At 40.3% G+C, this 21,830-nt stretch overlaps 1 protein-coding gene across 7 annotated transcripts; it reads left to right on the top strand.

Annotated features, from left to right (window-relative positions):
• Positions 1-849: 849 nt before the first annotated feature.
• On the top strand, positions 850-6,065 carry CHB3 (DNA-binding family protein). Of its 7 annotated transcripts, XR_013581226.1 has the most exons (10): positions 850-1,338; positions 1,838-2,370; positions 3,051-3,557; positions 3,621-3,787; positions 3,857-4,236; positions 4,310-4,509; positions 4,582-4,863; positions 5,155-5,319; positions 5,532-5,644; positions 5,786-6,061. XR_013581226.1 is itself a non-coding variant. In XM_078574277.1 (8 exons), exons 1-7 carry the CDS (start codon positions 903-905, stop codon positions 4,840-4,842), a joined length of 2,484 nt encoding a protein of 827 aa, XP_078430403.1. In that variant the 5' UTR covers positions 850-902; the 3' UTR covers positions 4,843-4,863; positions 5,155-6,065. The 7 variants fall into 7 exon arrangements, 2 of the variants coding, with proteins under 2 accessions (XP_078430403.1, XP_078430404.1); XR_013581225.1 differs by having other exon boundaries at positions 5,155-5,644; positions 5,741-6,064; XR_013581224.1 differs by having other exon boundaries at positions 5,155-5,644; positions 5,786-6,064.
• The last annotated feature ends 15,765 nt before the right edge of the window (positions 6,066-21,830 follow it).

Raw genomic sequence — 21,830 nt, forward strand, 5'->3', positions numbered from 1 at the left:
CAAAATTCATGTCTCTAGATGTCAATATCAGAAGCCCACATACAATTTAAACCTCGAGATATGATCATTCTTAGATTCCATTGATCTATTTTCAGAAATCCTCCATCACTTATCATATCATTTATGGGATTTTCCAAAATTGACGCCCCGGACGTGATGGGACGGATGACGATTCGTGACGGGTGGTGACGTGACGAAAGTTTCATCACATTATTGTCCCGTCACACATCTGAGGATTTCGGAAAAATCCGTCACATTCGCGGCACCGTCAAGGTTTGCAGGTCCCCGTCACGTCCCCGTCATCGGACGGCGTGACCGTCATGTGTGACGGAAAAAACCATGCGGAGGAGAGAGAATTGGAGGGGCACCATCATGGTTTGCGGTATCCCCGTCACGTCTCCGTCACCAGACGGCATCACCATCACGTGTGACGGAAAAACAACCATGCAGAGGAGAGATAATTGGAGGGGCATATCAACATGTGGCGAAATCTAGGACGTCAAAAAGCTTAAATCTAACTATTTTAAAGCTTTTTTTGGTCATTTTTAAAAATCAGTCACGGCTGTCCTGTCACGTCACTCATTTAAGGCCCTCCATCACCGTCACACCATCGTCACACCTAGTTCGCCATCCGTCACCGTCACCATCACTATCATGTCACCATCACCCTAATTTCGTCACCATCATCCTAATTTCGTCACCATCACCGTCACATCATTCGTCATATAGCCGTCACCGTCACTGTCACCGTCACTGTCACCGTCACGTCATCCGTCACGGCTGCCATTCCCTAGGCCCAACAAAGTGGGCCTGACAGTGAGGTCTTTTTTAATTTTCGTTGAATAAGAAGCCTTCCGGAGAAGGGGAAAGGGAGAAGGAGAGAGCTCGGAGAGGGATCGGCGATGGAGGAGACAGCCAGGGAAGCTTCGGCTATGGGGATCGCCGACTCGGCCTATCAAGAGATGGCTGGTGAAGGTCAGCACAAACGGCGAGCGACTACAACGAAGAGGAAAGCGCTGTCTGGTGCCTCTTCTTCTTCTTCTCATTCGGGTTCTTCCAAGCGTCTTGCCAAGGAGAGGAACCTCCAAAGCTTCCACGCTTACCCTCACAGCGGCCCCGTCACCAGAGCCAGACAGTCCCCTAGCAAGCTCTCCGCCGCTGTGAGTCCCGCCCATGAGCTGATCGAACGGTCGCAATTGGCTGGCGTCGCTGATATCGCTGATCGTCTCGTGGGTGAGGATTCGGAGTTGGACGCGGTGTGTGAGCCCGTGGCTGATCCTAATTTTGATTTCATTCGGACCCGAGAAAGCAACGTCCACGTCGTTCCTACCCATGCCGGTGAGTTTTTCTTAGACTCCTTTCATCATACTTTCCAAGCTCATTAGTTCTTCTAGGGTAGAAATAATTAGTATTTCGCATTATCTGGGTATGTTTCTTTGCATTTCTGATTCACCCAATTCTTTTGGCTGTCGGGCTTTCTGGGAAGAACAGTTCCTTGTCGTTCTCCTCAATTGCATTAGAAATATTAAAGGAAGATTTGATTTTTTGTCTCGTGTCTAATCTTTGTGAAAAAAAAAAAACAATTGGAGTGCAGAACGATGTGAGGCTTGAAAAGAAAAAACTGTCGAAAACCGTAGATTTATTGTTTGTGCAACGCTGTGGGATTATTTAGCTACTATGCTCATAGAATCAACAACTGGGAATGCTGCCGTATAATTAGAAATTACTTGAGAAGCTCAAAGAGCGATCAAACTTTCCTACAACTTCATCATCAAAGTTACCATTAGAACGTCAATGTATGATACGATGTCATCTTTTTTGTATCTTTCTTTCGCAGGATGGTTTTCTTGGGAGAGAATTCATCACTTGGAGAAGCAGAGCATGGATTCCTTCTTCAATGGGAAGTCAGATAAGCGGACTGAGGACATTTACCTTAAAATACGCAACTCTATCATGGAGACGTATCACAAAAACCCAGAGACTGACGTAGATTCGAAGATTTTGTCAGAGTTGGATGTCGGAGATGCAAGTGCAAGGCAGGAAGTTATGGAATTTCTGGAGCATTGGGGGTTGATCAATTTTCATCCCTTCTTGTCTTGTACGACAAACTCACCTTCTTTGAAGAAAGAAGCATCAGATAAGGAAGAATCTATATCGGAGAAGATTTATCGGTTTGAAGTATCTTATGTGCCACGGCGCTTAGCTACTAAACCACTCGATGATGCGTCAGGTCCGCAGTTGCCTCAGCGGTTATTTACAGAGGCTAACATGTTTGAAAATTTGGTTCGACCTGAGGGCCCATCTGTTGAGTACCATTGCAATTCTTGCTCGGCTGATTGCTCCCGAAAACGCTACCATTGCCAGAAACAGGTCTGTCAGAATTTGGATTTTAATAATGTGTTAGTTCTCTTTCCTCCAGACAGAAAATGATTTAGTTGTTCTCGGCCATGGATGTTGTATATTGGCTAGATCTGTCAAAATGATTGGATTGGCTAGATTAAGATCGCTTGAAATCCTGGTCTATTCAGGATAGACGAAATTCCTATTTGTCCGTTGATCGAGAATTGATCAATCGTTGGACTGATCAATTATTGGTCCCTTTTTTCAATCAATCAATTTGATCGATCAGGATGGTGTTGAATCCTAAGCGAGAGAATGAGATAGGGTTCAGAGATCGGATCAGATCAGACAGATTGATATCAGATCAACTGATGGATCAATTGAAGATCTTGGTTACTGATCGATTGAAGCCCTTATCAATCCAGGATCAATTAAAATTCTGATAAATTTTGGCGCCATCATATACAATAAAGAAGTGTTTGTTCACTTTTTTCTAGATACTCGATACTGCCCATTGATGTTTTTGTCGAATGGTGAATGAAGCTCATTTTAAGTCAAAAAGGTTGATTTGTAATTTTTCAGTTTCAGAGACTTGGCATAATAGTTGAATTGTAATTCTTGCTGTTATCTTAAATTCAAATCACATGGATTCAGATGCTGCAGTTCTCCAGTGGGTTTTCTTGCTGATGCATTTTCGATGTATTGGACAGGCTGACTTTGACTTATGCACCGAATGTTTCAATGATGGTAAGTTCGGTTCAGGGATGACATCTGCCGACTTCATCCTCATGGAACCTGCCGAAGTACCAGGAACAGGAGGGGGCAGCTGGACTGACCAGGAGACTCTTCTTCTTCTGGAAGCTCTGGAGCTTTATGGAGAGAACTGGAATGAGATAGCAGAGCATGTGGCAACAAAAACAAGGACTCAGTGTATGTTGCATTTTTTTCAGATGCCCATTGAAGACAGTTTTCTTTTAGACAAAGCCGACAATGAGGAGAAGAGTCTGCCAGAGAGTAATGAGAAGGGAAACTCTTCAATCACACAGAGTGAAGATAATAAGGAAACGGAAAACAAACAAGCGGAGCCCATCCTGGAAAACATTCCACCCAGCACTGTAATTAGTGCTCTGACATCTGCTCTCGGGGCGACTGGATCAGGAATAAGAGATAGAGAACCATTTTCCTTTGCAGAAGCTGGGAACCCTGTCATGGCATTGGTAGGGAATGATTGATAACATTTTGATTACCTCGGTTTCTTTCTAACTTCGTGTTCTATGTAGGTTGCTTTCTTTGTCTCTCTCGCTGACCACGATGTGGCATTTACTGCATCTAGAAGTTCCTTGAAGGCAATGACTGAGGATTCTCAAGGGATTCAGTTGGCTATGAGACACTGCTTTGCTCTAGAAGATCCCCCGGAACAGCAGAAACCCGAAAACAAATGTGAAAGGTCATTTACTTGAATTAAAACAAATGTTTTATTTAAACTTGAATTAATTTGAAATTATGACTTGTGCAGTCAACGGGCTCACATTGAGGTATCTGAGGTTTCTGGGGGGCGGCCTTCAGTTTCCTCCGGGGAATGCGGTCCGAATCAGGTTATGAACAAATCAATGGCTGAAGTCACTCCTGTCAACGATTCTGATTGCACTAAAGACAAGAGTTTAATGGCGGCAGAGGGAGATAGGGAAGAGTCAAAGTCTAAGGGTACATGGTCGCCTAAAAAGAGTGGGCCTTTAATCTGTGATGAGGCCGTAGATGCAGCTGAAGCTTCTGATCCCTCGGAGGGGAAGCAGTCATCTGACTCAGCAAAGTCCCAAAAAACATCAACCTCAGAAAATAAAGAGCCTTTAGATGGATGCAATTCTGATTCTGCTCTGGAGAACAAGGAAAAATCAGGTTTCCCATTAACGATGTTATTTTTGTCCCTCATATTGTCCTCTGTTTTTTCTGACGTTTACACCATTGCCAGGCCAGGACCGCATGAAGTCAGCAGCACCGAAGGAAGCGACAGTCTCACTGCCCCTTGACACAGAGGATGAGGGAAACTTGGCAAAATTAAGGAGAGCAGCAGTCTCTGCACTTGCAGCAGCTGCGGTCACTTCAAAAGTTCTCGTTGATCAGGAGGAAGACTGCATCCGTCATCTTACCTCTCTGGTTATAGAAAAACAGGTGATCTTTCGGATGTGCCCCCATTGACTACTTTCTAGACGGTTGCTTACTTCCATGAGCATACTCTTGCAGTTGAGAAAACTGGAAATCAAGCTGAGCCTCTTTGGGGAGATTGAAAGGGCAATTTCAGGGGCAAGAGAACAGTTGGATCGGGCCAAACAGAGACTTCTTCATGAACGTGCCCAAATAATTTCGACACGTCTTGGGCTTTTTCCTTCTTCCTCTAGATCTATTCCGGCATCGCTGGCAGTGCCCAAGGCTGCCATGGCACAGAGCTTCCCTGGTCCAAGGCCATCTATCAGTCTGGCTTCTCAAACATTTACCTCTAAATGACCTTGGGATAGTCCTTTTGAGGTCAGCTCTAACATTAACCTTATCAAAAAGAGAAAAGCTAAGCTTACTTTGCGTCAATGCTACTTTGCCATTTTTCCTTATCCAAATCTGAATTGGAGACAGGAAAGTTAATCTCGACTCTAGAGTTATGAGCTTGATGTTAATGATACATCTACCTGTTTTCAAGGATTTAAATTAGGGATTAAATAGCTTATACCGACTCTGCCGTGTAAAAACCAATTTATTTTTTAATGCATACTCTTGAATATCCAATAAAATTTCTGTCTGATGTATGGGGCGAATCTGGGGCAGATGGTTTTCTGGTCATCTATGTCATATTATCCTGATGTATTTATTCAAGACATGCTTTCTCACGCTGGCCATGAAAATCATGGGTTGGAGTCGGCAAAGGCAATCCCAATCTTCAGATTCTTAATGTCCGCTAACTTTTGCTGAGCAGTATCTTGGTAACAACCGGTATGAATTCTCAAAATTCATCAGGCATTGCTCATAAATGGCTGATGTGCAAATTTGTTGTTCAATAATCGCTCAAAAATTTAAACTGTTTTATTCTGACTGGAAGACAACAGAATTTTTCAAGCTGTTTTTGCGGTTCCGTGGGTTGATCTCATCGTTTTTAATGTGGATTTTTTTATTATTATTGAAATGTAATCCATTGAACGCTGGAGGGGAGAAGAGAACTCCGGAAACAGGTGAAGGATGAAGTTGATGTCACGATGCATGTCACAGAAGAGAAGTATATCCATATGGTCCATAATTGCCTTCTCTGTTGCAAGGCAAGGTATGAATAAATCTCTCTCATATGTTCCAATTTTTGACATCTTTATTTTTCTTGCCACAAGTTCAAATTGAATGACCAGTTAGAATATTTTTATAGTCCTACTGATAAATCATCCGGTATGTGATCCAACATTTCTCCCAGAGATGTGGGCGATCTGAGATGAAGATTCCTATTTCACAGTAATCGGAAGCTTCCGATTTACTACATCTGACCTGAAGGTTGTGGATTCTTGAGTTAATTTCATATTTAGAGACAGAAGTCAACTTTCCTTTCTGATCACAATACTCGCAACTCCCCCAAAAGGAGGGGTTCTCTTCCTATAAACTAATAAAGGTTTGAGTGTCTCGAATTGGGGATTAAATGTGACTCTGATTTTGTTTACTGTCTTCTAAGATATGAGCTTTCTCTGAATCATGATGTCTTCTAGGATATGACTCAAGTGGTGATCGATAATGAGAAGCTTTCATACTCCCTTGATTAATGTGACATACTTCTGAAAAAGAACAGTTATGTATGAGTTGTCATTGCTTTTAGAATGCATTTAATGTAACCTATCCCATATATCAAAATCATACAGGACCTTCAAAAGTTGTCTAAGAAAGGTGGTATCTATAGGGTATGCAAGGGGTCAATTCAAAGGGGGGCAGACATTACATTTTGGAATTTTTTCTAAGTTTGCAAATGAGAGAAATGAGTTTACAATGGAGAAAATATAATTTAAAGACTTCTACGGATTGCAAGTCCTAGAAATTTTCTAGATTTGTATTCAATCAGAATGGAAGAAATATCACTAGAAATACTTTATATGAAATTCCCTAATTTTACTAAATATTTTAAATTCAAGGAATAGGTAAATATAATATTATGAAATATAGATATTTATATTTTTTGAACTTTATAAATTTTTATGAAATTAATTCCAAACAAAAAGTAACAATTTATGATAAATTATAATATTCCAATTTTTAGTAACAATTTATGGAATATTCCAATTTTACTAAATATTCCAATTTTTTCCAATTATTTAATTTTCAACAGAAAGCTAAAACCTTTTTGGCATTCAGCAATGGTGGGTGCCAGCACCGGGCACAGGACCAGGCCAGAGGTCTTGAGAGTATAGGTCAGGGGAGTCCATGAAAGCTGCAGATCTTCCTCAAGTAACAAAAAATCTATTATTTTTGGCCAAGTCCTTAGGGCTATGCGAGCACCTCAGTGAGTCAGCAGGCACTCTGTGGGCACACTGTCTAGGGTTGCAAAAGTATATTTTGAAGGGGGAAAATAAATATTTTTTATAAAATTTGAAAGACAGAAACTAGAGATGGATTTTGGGTTTTAGACACCGAAAATGGAGGATTATAGATGTATTTAGTGATGGAGAATGAAGTAAAAGTGGAACTAATGGATGGGGATGTCGGAGAAAGTGTCTATCTAGGTTTTTAAAAAACTAATAGTTGTGTATTGATCCCCCAATTCTTCTTCCTAAATCAAACCCTTATTTTCTACCATGATCATACATTTTCATTACAAGAAGGGTATGGGAAAATAATGAACGCTTCAACATACTTCGATCGACTAGGTAAAACAACCGGGATCCTATATTGCATTGTCCTGCTTGCTAGGCATTGATAGAGCATGTCAAGAATGAGGAAAAGAGAGACAGAGTAAGCGAATATTTATAAACGGATATGATTAATAAAATACCATTCTATCATTCCTATTTTCTTTTCATACTATTTCTTCCTGTTTTCTGATTGGTTGAGAGCTCCACCACTTGTACTGCATGCTCCTCTTTAGGTGTGAAGGTAGAGGGATTATTGGAGGGATCCAGGACATAGCCCACACCCATTCAAGTGCTTCTCAGAATAGAAAAATAAAAATGCTTCAACCTGGCCTTATAGCCCAATGAAATAGCTTTAAAACCATGGGGAATGCTACAACCCATTAATAATCATCTCACTTAATTTATGTAAATTTCTGCACACTTGTAATGTCAAAATATTCGTCAATAATATAAATTCTTGAATTTTGGAATGTGCCTTTTAGATTTTTTTTAACCATTTTTACTTATTGACTGGAAGACATCTTCCTATATTACCTGATATAGGTTTTTTGTCTTGGAATTAATTCCATTAATCACTAAGAATAGGAAAATATTACACTTTCTGTCGTACTTCCTTGAAAATTCCTCTTGTATAGTATTGATTAAAAAAACAATTTCATTTTTCATTAGAGTGGATAACTGATGCATGCATAACAGCCCAAACATAAGCCCCTAAAGCTCTCCATATTCTTGAGGAGAAGACTCTAAAGGGATGTTGCGAGAAACACAATCTAAAGGTGCTACATGTGATGGCCATGCATGCAACCCACCATAATGATGTGGCTTTCGTATGGGGGCTCAAGGTGCCTTGAGCACATGCCATGGTAGCATTCAGTGATGACATGTCATCCTTGTTGCATTCTCCAAGGTGGTGTCCCATGGCGACTGTACATTTCTCTACCAGTCCACACGGAGCAGCAACTCTGCGTGCATTCTCAGCATTGGGAACATCCAACAGAACACTGAAGATGCGGAAATCCTACACACTTGTGCTGATAGTGTCACAAGAGGTCAAGAGAAGAAACCTGGTAAGACATTGCACATAACACTCTTGTCAAATCTGATATAAGTGAAAGTGCCATTTTTAAGCCATGCTGAAATCTCATAGAGCATTGGAGCCCATGTAAATTCTATTGGCCAATATCACTCAGTATTCTCACTATTGAAGATATGTTTCTCCTAGGAATTATCCTAGCACGTATAATCATCTCCCTACATCTAATCAGACATATATGTTCCCTCCTAGACATATAATACATAGGAAATATGATATGGAACTCGATTTTCACCATGTCTATACCACTACACTAGTCCACTTGCTAGGATGACATGGGTTAGGAAATTGACCTAGATTTATTTCCGGTCAGTCAGGGTCAAAGTGGAGCTGGTACTTAGATAATGGTTGCTCAAGACACATGACTGGTGACTCGTCGTGGCTGACATGCATGAGAAACACAAAAGGAGAGAAAATAACTTTTGGGGACAACAAATATGGACAGATTCTAGGTATGGGAGACATGAGTTTAAATCACAAGGCTTTTATCTGGAATGTCTTGTATGTGGAAGAGCTTCATAATAAAATAATTAGCATTAGCCAGTTGTATGATAGCGACCAGCGAGTTGAATTCAGAAATGACACATGTAATATCCTTAATCTGTTAGTGGAGAATTATTGTTTAGTGGAAAGAGATTACAAAATATTTATGTTATAGATATAGATGCAATCAGTAGAGAAGGCATCTGCCTTATGGCGAGAGGCAACGAGAGCCTTATCAACCTATGGCATAGGCGTCTAGGTCATATAGGATGTCATCAGCTAAGGAAGTTGCTTAGCAATGGGTTAGCTAGAGGCCTACCAAATAAGTTTGAAGACGTTGAGAAAGTGTGCTCAACATGTCTTAAGAGGAAACAAGTGAAAGAAAGTTTTCCTTCATATCTTTGTGTGTCTACTAAGAGACCACTTGAGTTGCAACACATGAACCTATTTGGGCCAAACCAGACACCAAGCATGAGTGGAAAAGTATATTCCCTAGTCATAGTGGATGACTATTCAAGATATACTTGGGTGTATTTTCTAGCACATAAGAATGAGGCATTTGAAAATTTCATGAAATTTTCAAAGAGAATCCAAAATAAATTTGATTTTAATATTTAGATGGTCAGAAGTGACCATGGGAGAGAATTTGAGAATATGTTTTTTAGTGAATTTTGTAATGAGAATGGGATCACACATCAATTCTTAGCCCCGAGAACTCCCTAATTGAAAAAACCCCAATATATGGGCTGTATTTTCATTCTTTTCAAAGCCTAGTACTTTGTAATGACAGTATGATCGCCCATTGAGTCCAAAAACCTGAGCGAGCGAAAAGGCCCATTAAGGGATAAAGAATTATTAAAAATTGGTGGCTCAATATGCAAAATAACCATTTTTTTATTCTGAATTCATTACTACTATGCAATTCCTATTTGGATTATGTGCTTGGTGAATTGGATATGTTGAAATTGGTGAATGATAACTATTGTATACATGATAACCATTTCAGTGTATATAATATACTTTAAGATTATGATATGTCTTATATTCATGCAGACACTTATTGCCCCAAAGAAAAATAGAAGTTTGGCAAAATCGAGTGCACAAATGGCTAATTAAAATTGTGGTATTGGTCGGGTATTTACTAAAGAAATTAAATTTTAATTGAGATGTTGAAATGGTAATATCTGATTATGAAAGTGTGTCTATTTACAATACTAGGACGCATGTGTGATGTTATTTATGGGATTATTTGTTGGCCCATAGGAAAATGATTATCTTGTCAAATAACACACTCATCAGTAGTAGTAAATTTAATGATTATTGATTTGAAATGACCCCATTATATTGTCCCAAAGGAAGGATCTTTGAATGACACTTTTACTATTCAAATTGAATATTGCACCAAGAGGAACACTTACAATACAATGTATTATCTAGATATGAGTAATGATGTTGTACCATAGCTTTTGACATGGGAAATACCATTGTTTTTTAATTATGCCTAGTTATTTTTCACTTTTATGTGAGTATGTTTAATTCATTATTTAGCCGCGAATTCAGTTAGAATATTTGCACGAATGTAAATTCCATTGTGATGCGTAATGGCCCTAAATTTAAGAAATGAAAGGAATTTGTGACGCTTTATCTCAGTGCAATGGACCTCGACAGTGCATTAAGAAACGATCAACCAAAGGGCATCAAAGACTCTTCCTCGCTTGAGGAATAGAATATCTATGATAAATGGGAAAGACCAAACTCATAGTAACTATTGATGTTATCATCCACACCTGCTGCACTAGATTTTCATCTTGTAGTTTCCTTCGTTTGCGAGATGTCATCAGTTCACTCCATATGTTCGATCATTTACCAATTGTATTAGGTGCAAATTCCATATTTATTTCTTCGTTTCAGGTTAATGAGCTGGGAAATAAGTCCATAAGCTGACCAATAATATTGACAACGAAAAACTTTTCATCTTCATTAATAACTCAGGCTTTGTTATCGGATAACCAGTTTGTCTTTCATTTCTAAGATGTATTAACAACCAATTCTCCCTTTTCGCAATACATGTACTTGTTAGGCACATTTTTTGTTCAGTGCTAAATGCTAATCCAGTGATGGCTTTACAAGGGTTCTCCAATGCATCAATTGCAGAATGCAATTGGTTGACTAATAGTCGATACACCCATCAAATAGTAGATCCCGTGTTTACATATGACTATGAAACAACTTTCATAATATCACAAATAGGTAAGGCTTTAGCTGGAGGAGTTTCCATGACGATATAATTTGTATTTCCATGACCAACTGATATCATATGTGCCAATTGTAATGAAATAGTTATGGTGGAGCTGCACCTGTAATATAAATGTTTAGAAGCATATGATAAATGTTTCCAAGTGAGTGTTTTATGTTATTAATGTTATTTTTTCTTTCATTGTCATCCTATAATGTCATCTTATAGCCCGGTAAATACTTAAAAGTGTGTAACATGTATTTATTGGATAAAACATTTAATAAAAGCCACAATGAAACACGATTACATAGCCCCCTTAAGCCTCATTATGCAGCTTAATAAAGCACATACACCATAGTGGCGGATGACATTGGTTGATTAAGTTCAAGCCATAATAATTCAAAAAATTATCTCAAAGCATTAACAATCGCTCTATTATTCCAATGATTTTTTGTTGTTATGACAAACACATCTAACTAATAAATGATGTAAATCAGGGAAGAATTCATTAGATGTATCAATAATTAATAATTTTTCTATTGAATGAAAGTATACTTCTTCACAACATAGTACAATACATGACCCACATACATACCTTGATTAAATCCAACTAATTCTCAAGCATTGAGAAATCATTCATAGTGTTCCCATGTGTCGTCAATTTAATGCACTAAAATCATAGTAGGACGTGTGATAACATAAAAAATGGATGGTTATTTTAATTAATCTTAGATAAATTTGGTATTATTGATCGTGAATTTTGTCATGATATTATTTGGATTTACTGAATATTTCTGAATCAGCTATGAATTCCAATCTCTGCACACTATGACTATTTTTAACTAGTCTCACTGACTTCTTTGAGGTCAAACAGTTTTATTGCTGATGGGTATATTATTGTCATAATTTGTAAAGACATTTACAGGGATGAGAAGATACAACTCTAAGGAGTTGGAGAATTTATTGGGAGCACATTGATTCTACAAATGTGCATGAAATGATTAATGGTGTAATCTGCCTTCAAAAGAGCAATTAGATGGAGCTGAGTCGCGACCTGACCTGCCTTCGAGGCTTTAAAAAAACCTACAAAAGAAAGAAGATGAAAAATGGCAATGCTATAAACTAATGGAGAAATAGAGGCCAAGTGGCAAAGAGAGAGAATTGGAAATATCCGAAGGGGTATTTTAGTAATTATCACTATATATTAGTTATTTTTTTACCCTTCATTTTCACTCATTATGAATGTGATATACCAAGTGGCTTGGCAAGAGGACAAGGCATATTTCAGAATTCAGGTTGTTTAACCCCCTTGATGTAAGTCTGTTGAAGTTTTCATTCAATCTCATCTCTTGTTTGCAAGAAAAATATCTGGTCGTGTAGAAATATAGTAATCCAAACTTTAGAGGAAACATTAAGGGTTCAATAGACTTGGATTGTGCTTTTTAGAGCTTAGTTTTCCAGTTTCCCTTTAACACCTATCAATTTTCCCTTTAAATCTATCATTTCTCACTCTAAATAGATGTTTTTTCTACTTTCCCTCTATATTCAACAACTTTTATCTCTAAACCTTGATCCGTACCTCTTATTTGTTTCCCAGAGTTTCATAGAAAATCTCAGGCAGTTTCACGTTAAAATTCTACCTCAAACGCCTCCCAGACCCTATATTTGCTTTTTTTATCTATCTATTTATTTAGATTATTTTCTCTCTCCAAGATCCAACCTTCTCTTTCTCTAAGATCTATCATCCTCCCTTTCTAGATTCCATCGTTACCCACATAGTCTATCTTAAAAATAAAAAACAAGTCAGTTTTTATACTTTGAAAACTACCTTTCTTAAATCCACACAGTCTTCCCATACAATTGTGTGTGGTCTGTGCTGCACGTCAGCTCACGTGCACCCAAGTGGCTCCATCCCTGCCGATCCTATGCGTGCAGATTGCTGCACCCTTCTGGTGGAAGGCATGGCTTTGTCGAGGATTTAGTTGAATTTTCAACTAATCTTGAAGCGACCTGACCGGTTGAAACAGGTCCGAATGGGCCGAACTAACGTAGGTTGTTTAAATATTTTTTTATGTCCTAAAAAAATCAGAAAAATCCCAACAATTAATATAACAAGGTTTTATAAATTTCAACGTTTAAAAAATATTAAAGACCCCCAATTACCATGTATTTTGTTTATATTAGTTTGGGTATGAATGTAATTGGAGAAAAAATCTAAAAAAAAATCAGAAAAAATTATTCCATAATTTTTTAGTGTTTTTATTGTACTTCAGTTTCATTTTACATCATAGAAAAGTATACAAACTATCCCAAAATCCCAATTACAGCAGAAAGTTTATTTATCCAGCTTGAATTTATTTCTTTCATATCAAAACTTATGAAAAATTCTGAAAGTAAGTTTATGCCTCTCTGTTGATGGACCGCTTACTTATCATATATTACTTTTAGAGTACATAAGTGGATTATTTATAAATACTGTTAGAAAGAACGACAGTGAATCCCTAATTTTGGACTTGTTAATGTGCTCCGAGTGTCCACTGTTAGTGACTCTTTTTCCATAGGGTGGAGCAACTCCAAACTGAACCTATGCAGCGTGTAGTATTCTATTTGCAACTTTAATAGCTAGATTTCATGGGACATGAATTGACATAGCTTGTTTAACTTAGGACGATTTATAATTGTGAACTGTATGGTTGTATTATATTTATTGTCGACAATTAACCGTTCATCCATTTGTATTTTTACCTGTAAATTTGGGTACCTTGAAAAAAATACGAAAATACAAGTCTGAAAACGCTAGAGATTTTTTCTCCATATGCAATTTAATATGAAAATTTTGCTCCTGCGTTTACACCTTCCTTTTACTACAACTCATGTCGAGTTTCATCACCACCCCTCTTATTTCGCAATAGTTAGCGTTTATAATTGCAATTACAAGAAATGAACCGTTCATCCATTTGAGAGTGAGAGAGGGCATCGTAAGGTACAAAGAAATGAACAGGTAAAACTACAAAGAAGAAGACAATGAATAAGTGAAAGAGAGAGAAAGTAAGATCGCGTGGCAGGGAGAACATGAAGTGAGAATGAGTGAGAGTGAGAGAGAGCCATCGCGAGGTAGGAAGAACACGGGAGTAAGAGTGAGAGTGACAGAGGGCCATCATAAGGTAGGAAGAACTAGTAAGAGAGTGAGAGTGGGAGAACGAGAGTAAGACAGGGAGTGAATGAGAGTGATAAAGGGTGAGAACGGAGAGAAATAGAAATGGAGAGCACTAAAGAATGAAAGTGTTTGAGGGAGGAAAAGGGAGATAATGATAGAGTCAAAGAGTGAAAGAGTGTGAGAGGAAGAGATAACGAGTTAATGATAGAGTGAGAGAGATATATAAGGTGATTTAGAGGCAGCTAATATGAGAGCAGGAGAGGGAGACAATACAACAGTGAGGGGGTAGGGATGGAGACATGGAGAGGATCAGACTGTAAGAAAACAAGCGAGTGGCAGAAGCAGAGAGGGAGAGTGCGAAAGAGTGAGAGCGCGAGAGTTACCATGGGAGAGAATGAGAGAGTGGGAGAAACATTGAGAGTGTTATAGAGGAAGGTGGGGAGAGCGATAAATAGAGAGACCGAGGGAAGGGGATAGAAAGAGATTAGAGGGGCGAGTGGAAGACTCAGTGAGTCAAAGATTTAGAGTGGGAGAGAAAGAGCAAGTGAGTGTGGAAAATAAAAGGAGTGAGAGGGCGATAACGAGACGGAGAAAGGGAGAGAAAGAGAGGACAGAGTGGGAGAAAGTGAAGAAAAAATATCATTGGCGATGGACCTTACCTTTCCTCCTACAGCATCCTCCGCTCTTCATCTGGCCATCCCACCACGATTCACGGACGAACCTCACTTACAGGTTGCTCCAGACTATCTCCTGCCCTAGTAACGCTTCTAGGAGAACACGGCTCTCTTCTTGCTTTTTGCACAGATAAAAGAAATATATGACAGAGAATGTAGAAACGGAAGAACTGCACTTCTATTCGTCATACACTTATCATGCAAAGTTAGACATTTTTAGGCGACTTTTCAAATAAACTTTACAACCAAATTTTCAAATGAAATATCCATCCACGGAATAATATTTTTTTGTATTAACAAAAAAACAGCTTCTCCCAATTATGACTTTCTCGGGCGTCACGATCAACGCAGGATATATCAAGATAAGTCATTAGACTCCTTAAAGCTAAGAGAGGGAGCCGCGATTATATTTACGAGCCAAATTCTAACCTGACATCGGGGCATCTGCCCAGAAAAATTAGCAAGCCATTAACGAAAAGCCAGAGATCAAATAACTTGCATTCCAGTATTTACTTTCGACTACGGCAGCGAATGGTTAATGAGGAGGATTATACAGAACGCTGTGGACCATCGTAGTGGGATCGCCATTGTATCTTACGCCATCAGCAGGTTGCGGATGATTTAGCTGAACGCTGACGAACGTGGCATTTGGATCGCCGTTATGTCTCAGGACATCACTCGGCATCGGATGATTCTGGGGAACGCTGGCGACCATGAGATCAGGATCGTCGGTGTATATCGATTCATCGGGCGCCGTTGGATGGTCTTCGGGAACACCGGCGTCCATGGCCGCTGGATCGACAATGTATTGCGCAACATCATCCTCCATCGGATAGTCTTCTGGGATGCTGGCCAGCAGGGTAAGAAGATCGATGTCGCATCCGTCGTTATCAGCCTCCGTTGGATAGTTTTCGGGAGCGAAGGCGATCATGGTAGCAGAATCCTCGTCGCATCTCATGCCATCAGTCGGTGCCGGACAGTTGTGCGGAACTTCGGCCACCGCGAAAGCAGAATCGTTGAAATAAGTCGAGATATCCTCGTCCGTTGTATCGTTTTGTAAAATGCTGGCGTCCATGGCAGCGGTAGGGCCTTGGTTTTTCAGGATATCCGAGAGCGCAGGAAGACTGTCGCACGAACCCGGGTTAAGGGGCGGGAAGCCCATCTCTTGCATCACGCCCCCTGCAGCGTAGAGGGCCGTCGGGACATGCGCGCTGCGTGGAGGCGGGGGCGGGGCGCTTTCAGGGTTGAGTATGGCGTTGATCTCCGCTTTCACGACGCCAATTTTTTGATAGATCCCCAAAAGTTCGCCCTGGAGAGCTCGAATGCAGCCGGAGCAGCCGTGGACGGGGTCCTTGATATGGATCTTGGCCTCGTTGCAGAGGGATTTAACAGCGTCTGGCCCGTTTTCCGGTGCGATTTCGCTCAAGATCTTGCCCACGTTGCTGGCGCCGAACACCCGGTGCACCATCACGAATTTGTCCATCTTTTCCTGCGGGAAGTATGGCGCAAACACGCACCCCGGCACGCACTTTCTCCTGAGGAACTTGCACGCCGCGCAGGGTGAGCTCGTCGACGCCATTGTACTCCTCTCGCCCTCTCTCTCTCTTTCTCTTTCTTTCTTTGTCTCTCTTTTTTTTGCTCTGTTCCGAGGAGAGTCTTCGATTCAGTTCGTTTCCTCGAAATCTATTTATATGTCCTCTTCTCTGAACTGTCAACAATGGAGTTCCGATATTCGTTCTAACTACATATCTCCGCACTCGACGGTCATTCTATCACTTGCCTTTTCCCTGGTTTTCCGCTACTTCTTCATTGACTTGTTCTTTCAGACCAACGGTGTTCGATCTCTTTGACCGAATCCGAACCTCGAAAGTTCGGGCATGAAATCAACTGAGGCAAAATTCGGGTCTGTTCGGTTCCCATCGAGTAAATTAATCCGACCCAATGTTCGGATTGGATACGCTGATCCGATTCGATTCCAACAGCCCGGCTTGGATCGAATTTCCTTGAACTGGTCGATGAATTAAAAAATAACTATGCATCCGAAGTCAAATCAAAGAGAGAAGCGCAAGAAAGAGAGAGAGAGTAGCAAAGGCAGGGCGAGCCAGAGAGTGAAAGCCAGACAAAGAGAGCCATAGAGAGAAAGCAAGAAAGCGAGAAGAAGAGAGAGAGCGAGATAGTTATAACGAGGGAGCGAGCGAGCATGAGAGAGAAAAAGCGAGCGAGACTGAGAGAGAGAGTTCTCATAACTGTGCAGTTTCGTTGGAGAAATTCGAATAGAGTGTCGATGGATTTCAATTACTGAACATGAATATATCGAATTTCTTGATCGAATTCCTAGCTGGTCGACCAAGTCATTCGATCAACTGAAATAAATTCGATTTGATTCGATCCCTGGTCCGTTCTAAAAATCTATACCTCAGCCTCTCTTTCCGTCTACCTCGTGCGTGTATCTTCCCCCATATTTTCTCTATCTACCCATTTCAGTCAGTCGCCCAATAACCCACGTGCACAAATATTTTCCTCGCATTATTCTTATCGCTGCATCCTGACTAGACTCCTCGCATTTTTTTCGATGTAGGTTCGATTTACGTCTCTCCACCCATTTCCGCTCCTTTATTCCACGACTAACCATATAGGTTCATGATTCGCAAGGAAGAATGGAGTGAGAAAAGGGACCTACAAAGAGAGCAGCACGAGAGAAGACCGCAGCATAATCATTGAAACACGGTGAGGGATAAGATGAAGGGACGGAGAACTATTCTTGTTTTTTGTCGGTGTTCTTGTTTCTCGTCCACTTGAATAACCCTTGTTGGATCTCTATGCGGGCTTACACACAATGTACTCTATATCCATGGTTATTATTGAATACATTTTTCCCATTTGATGTAGTTTTATGAGGATGGGATAAAGGCATCATTTCTTATTGCAATGTTGCATATATGTGTATAAACCTGGTCAGTTACATTACAGTGACGGGTGGTTTTGTAAACTGATATGCCCTTGAAGGTCTATAAACAATGGTTATGGTCCTTGGATAAAGCAGGACTTGAGACTATAGTTCCGGATCGTTCCTTATCGTCCTGGACATGGACGATTGAGAGGGCGGGACGAATTTCTACCCGTCCAATGTCCGGATACAGTGCAGGGACGGGGGACGGGACAATTTTTTCTTCCGACAGTACGAAAATCGTCCCGTCCAGTCCTCCGGGGACGATTGTTTGTCCCGTCCCATGTCACGGACAAAAAAAAACCGTTAATATTTTTAATATATTAATATAGATTTATCAAAGGTTTTTAGGGAAATATGGAGGAGAGAGAAAGCAAAGGGACATATGTACAATTGTTTCTGAGCGGCGTCAGCACGCGTGTTGTCATAGCCAGGACACATGGCTACACCTCAGCCGTCAGACGTGAATCCGGCAGTTTTTCATCCAAAGGTGTCCGGCCATCATCCAAAACATCCGGACGAATGGTTTTTCATCCCAAGGGACAAAAACCATCCTGTTTGGTTAGTCCTCATGATGAATTTTTGTCCCGAATTTCGTCCAAACCCTTGGACAAGCTGATTTTTTTTCATCCCAGCACTATATGTGAGACCCTACAGCCCTCATTTGTAGAAGATGATTCAGTCTACACTACTTTGATCTAGAATATCCACTCCAAGCCATCCAAGAAGATGGGCTCCAGCACGCTTCCATTGACAATTTTTAATTAATTGGTATCAGAGCTAGGTTGATAGAATTCACTCCGAGTTAATTCCAGTGCCTTATGTTTAGTCAACTATTTACATCGAAATCATTTTTTGGATGCGTGATGATTATATCAAAACGGCATGCTTTTAAATGTTATGAAACATGAACTATTATGGGCTTTCATGCTCTGTAAGTTCTTGGGTACTGAAGATGAAACACGAGTTTGATGCATGCCATGAAGGTCGCATACCGTCTAGAACGGCCGTGGCGATGGCAGGGGCCAAAAGCTGACGGCAGCAAGATGGCAGTGAAAGTTCATCGCCGATTTGCGTGAGAAGGCATTGGTTTTTCACAATCATCACCTGAGGAGGAAGAAAAAAAAAGTTGTGAGCGTTCACTTTAAGAGACTAACCGTCTGGGTCAAATTGACCAGGTGTTGCATTAAGCAGATATGTAAAGCGACGGCCATGAAATAAAGAAAAGAAACGAAAAGAGGGCTGTTCACTTTAAGGAATCTCTCACTCCGGTCAAATACAGAGGTCGCTTAAAGTCAACCCCCCCCCCCCCCAAATCCAAACTTTAAAAGTGCCCCAATATGCCAGTTTTTCATCTTAAAAATATTGTATGGCTTGCATTTTCATTCTTTTGAAAACCCATACTCTAAAATGACAGTATGCTCGCTCATTAAGTCCAAATACCTGGACGAGCGGAAGTCCCATTAAGGAATAGAGAAATATTAAAAATGGGTAGCTCAATATGCATAACTTATCATATTCTCATTAATTTTATTTTCCTGATTTATTCAAAATAACCAATTTTCCTTTCTGAATTCAATTCAATAACTCAATTTCTATTTGCATTATCTGCTTGATGATTTGGATATGTTGGATTGGTAAATGAGAACTATTGTTTTCATGATATCCATTGTAGTGTAAATTGCCCTATGTTTATACGTACACTAATTGGCCAAAAGTAAAATAGCTCTTTGGCGGAATCGAGTGCACAAATTGCTAATTAGAATTGTGGTATTGATCTTGTATTTACTGATGAAAAATAGACTTAAAATTGAGATGTCGAAATGACAAACTCTGACTATAATACCAAGACGCACCTGTGATGTTATTTATGCGAATATTTGTTGGCCCAGAAGAAAATGATTATCTGGCCAAATAACACTCACATCAGTAGTAGTAATTTTGTTTACTATTAACTTAAATTTGTTGAGACGGCTCAAAGGAAGGCTCTTGAATGTCACTTTTATTATTCAATTTGATTGTTGCGCCAAGATGATCGCTTACAAAACAATATATCATGCAACGATGAGTAATGATGTTGTACTAGATCTCCTGGGATGGGTAATATCATTGTTTTTTGAATTATGCCTAGCTATTTTGCATTTTTATGTGAGTATTTCTAATTCCTTATTTAGACTCGAATTCATTTTTGAATATTTGCACATATGTAAATTCCATTCTGATGCTCAAGGGCTCTAATTTTAAGATTGGATGGAATTTGTGATGCATTATATCAGTGCAATGGACCTCGGCTATGCATTGGGAAATGATCAAGCAAATGGCATAAAAGACTCTTCCTCGGTTGAGGAAAAGAATGTCTACGATAAATGGGAAATGTCAAATTGCACGCGTTTGACCGTCGTAAAGTGCAGAATTCCTGGACCCTTGAGGGATACACAAGCTGAAGTGGCAACAGAAGCTGAAGTTTTTCTTCAAGAGCTTGAAAAGAGGTACTAGAAGAGTGATAGAGCTGAAATTAGTACCCTTATGAATTGCCTAACTACCATGAGGTGTAAAGGTAAATGCAACGTAAGAGATTACATAATTAAAATGTTTCACATTTGTTCCAAGCTTAAGGCTATATGGTGTAACACGATGAGCGCTAGGATAGGAGGGCTCATGTTACAATAAAAAGATAACGGAAAATGTAGGAAATGGTAGACGACTGAGTAATTTTAAAATATTTAGTGAGAATTCTGAAGGACAACAGTTGAATAAGAGAAGACCAATTGAGACTTCGAGACTGTACGGTTGTGGCCAAATTCCCAATGACCTGGTGAGATCACTAGACACCTAAGACGTGAGGGCCCTGACGACCAAGTGGTGTCCATGACATTCTCAGTCATTCGAATTAGTTCATGACCACAATAAACCTTATCTGCAGCCGAGAGTGGATAATCATATAAAGCCATCATTTTAACCGATAGAGAAAAAAATAGCAAGAGACGGCACTATAGAAAGTAATGATATTGATAGGAAAGGGGAAAGAGTAGAACCTGAGTGGAGTTGCAGATCCACAGTCTGAAATGAGGAATCTCAAATATTTGGATGTAGTGTGCTGACTAAGTCAGCAAGAGAGGTTGCATGCATGGCGCATCACTAGCAAGGGTGTGCAGGGGAGATCACTATCATGTTGTGAGGTGTGCGGGCGCGCGAGTCTACAGTATAGGGGGCGTGCCAACGTGTGGATATGTGTGGCGCATGGATGAGCAAGCGTAGTGAGGCGCAACGCGGGGAAGACGCGGGCACTCAAGTGTGTGGGTGTCGGCGTGCAAATACAGGAGAGCACAGAATGTGGGCGCATGTGGGCACCTAGCGAGTGCTGGTGAGTGCAGGCTTAGGGCGTGCCGACGACAATCGGAGATTGGCAACAATGCAGAAGCATTGGATCGGCGCAGGGCACAGGGTTGTTGCGAGAAGGTTACTGTTGATTGGGATTTCAGGATCACCGCACAGGGTTCAAGAAACGTGTTCTTGGAAGGTAACAGCCCATTAGTTGTGTCCTTGGTCAGAAACGAGGCAGAACCAAAAATGTCGTGAGGGCGGCAAGTCTTGGGTGATCAATAATACGTCTTGAAGAATCTTCTTGCAGGCTGAACAATTATTGGAGGGCAAATTCTTGAGCGCCCCAATAGATGAGATGCCAACCGGTGAGAGTATGAAGATGTACGTTTCTTCCGTGGAGTGTTCTCCCGGTAATGAAACTGGCGATGTGCAGACAAATTATCCCACGATATACTATATAGAAAACAGTAAATTGTAGACATCCAAAAGGGAGGAGGCGTGAACCCAATTGATGAAAATTCCAATTAATTTCCAAGAGGGTTCCTTGGGCATGCCTCCCCTTATATAGTGTAAGGAGGATGCCCAATTGCGCCGAATGAATGGAACCATCTCAGGATGAGAGATTCCCCCTTAACAGTCATCAAAACAAATAACAAAGATGACCATAGATCAGGCCCAAACACGAAGCCCCATCCAACAATTCAAAAACAA

This window comes from Wolffia australiana, chromosome 4, assembly GCF_029677425.1.
Source record: "Wolffia australiana isolate 7733 chromosome 4, ASM2967742v1".
In the NCBI taxonomy this organism is placed as follows: domain Eukaryota; kingdom Viridiplantae; phylum Streptophyta; class Magnoliopsida; order Alismatales; family Araceae; genus Wolffia; species Wolffia australiana.

What these genes read in the sequence shown, in the direction of transcription:
- CHB3 (XM_078574277.1), top strand. Translation starts at nt 903, where the DNA reads ATGGAGGAGACAGCCAGGGAAGCTTCGGCTATGGGGATCGCCGACTCG. An exon ending in GGAACCCTGTCATGGCATTG is followed by an intron (nt 3,558 to 3,620) that starts GTAGGGAATGAT and finishes TGTTCTATGTAG; the next exon opens with GTTGCTTTCTTTGTCTCTCT. An exon ending in CCCGAAAACAAATGTGAAAG is followed by an intron (nt 3,788 to 3,856) that starts GTCATTTACTTG and finishes TGACTTGTGCAG; the next exon opens with TCAACGGGCTCACATTGAGG.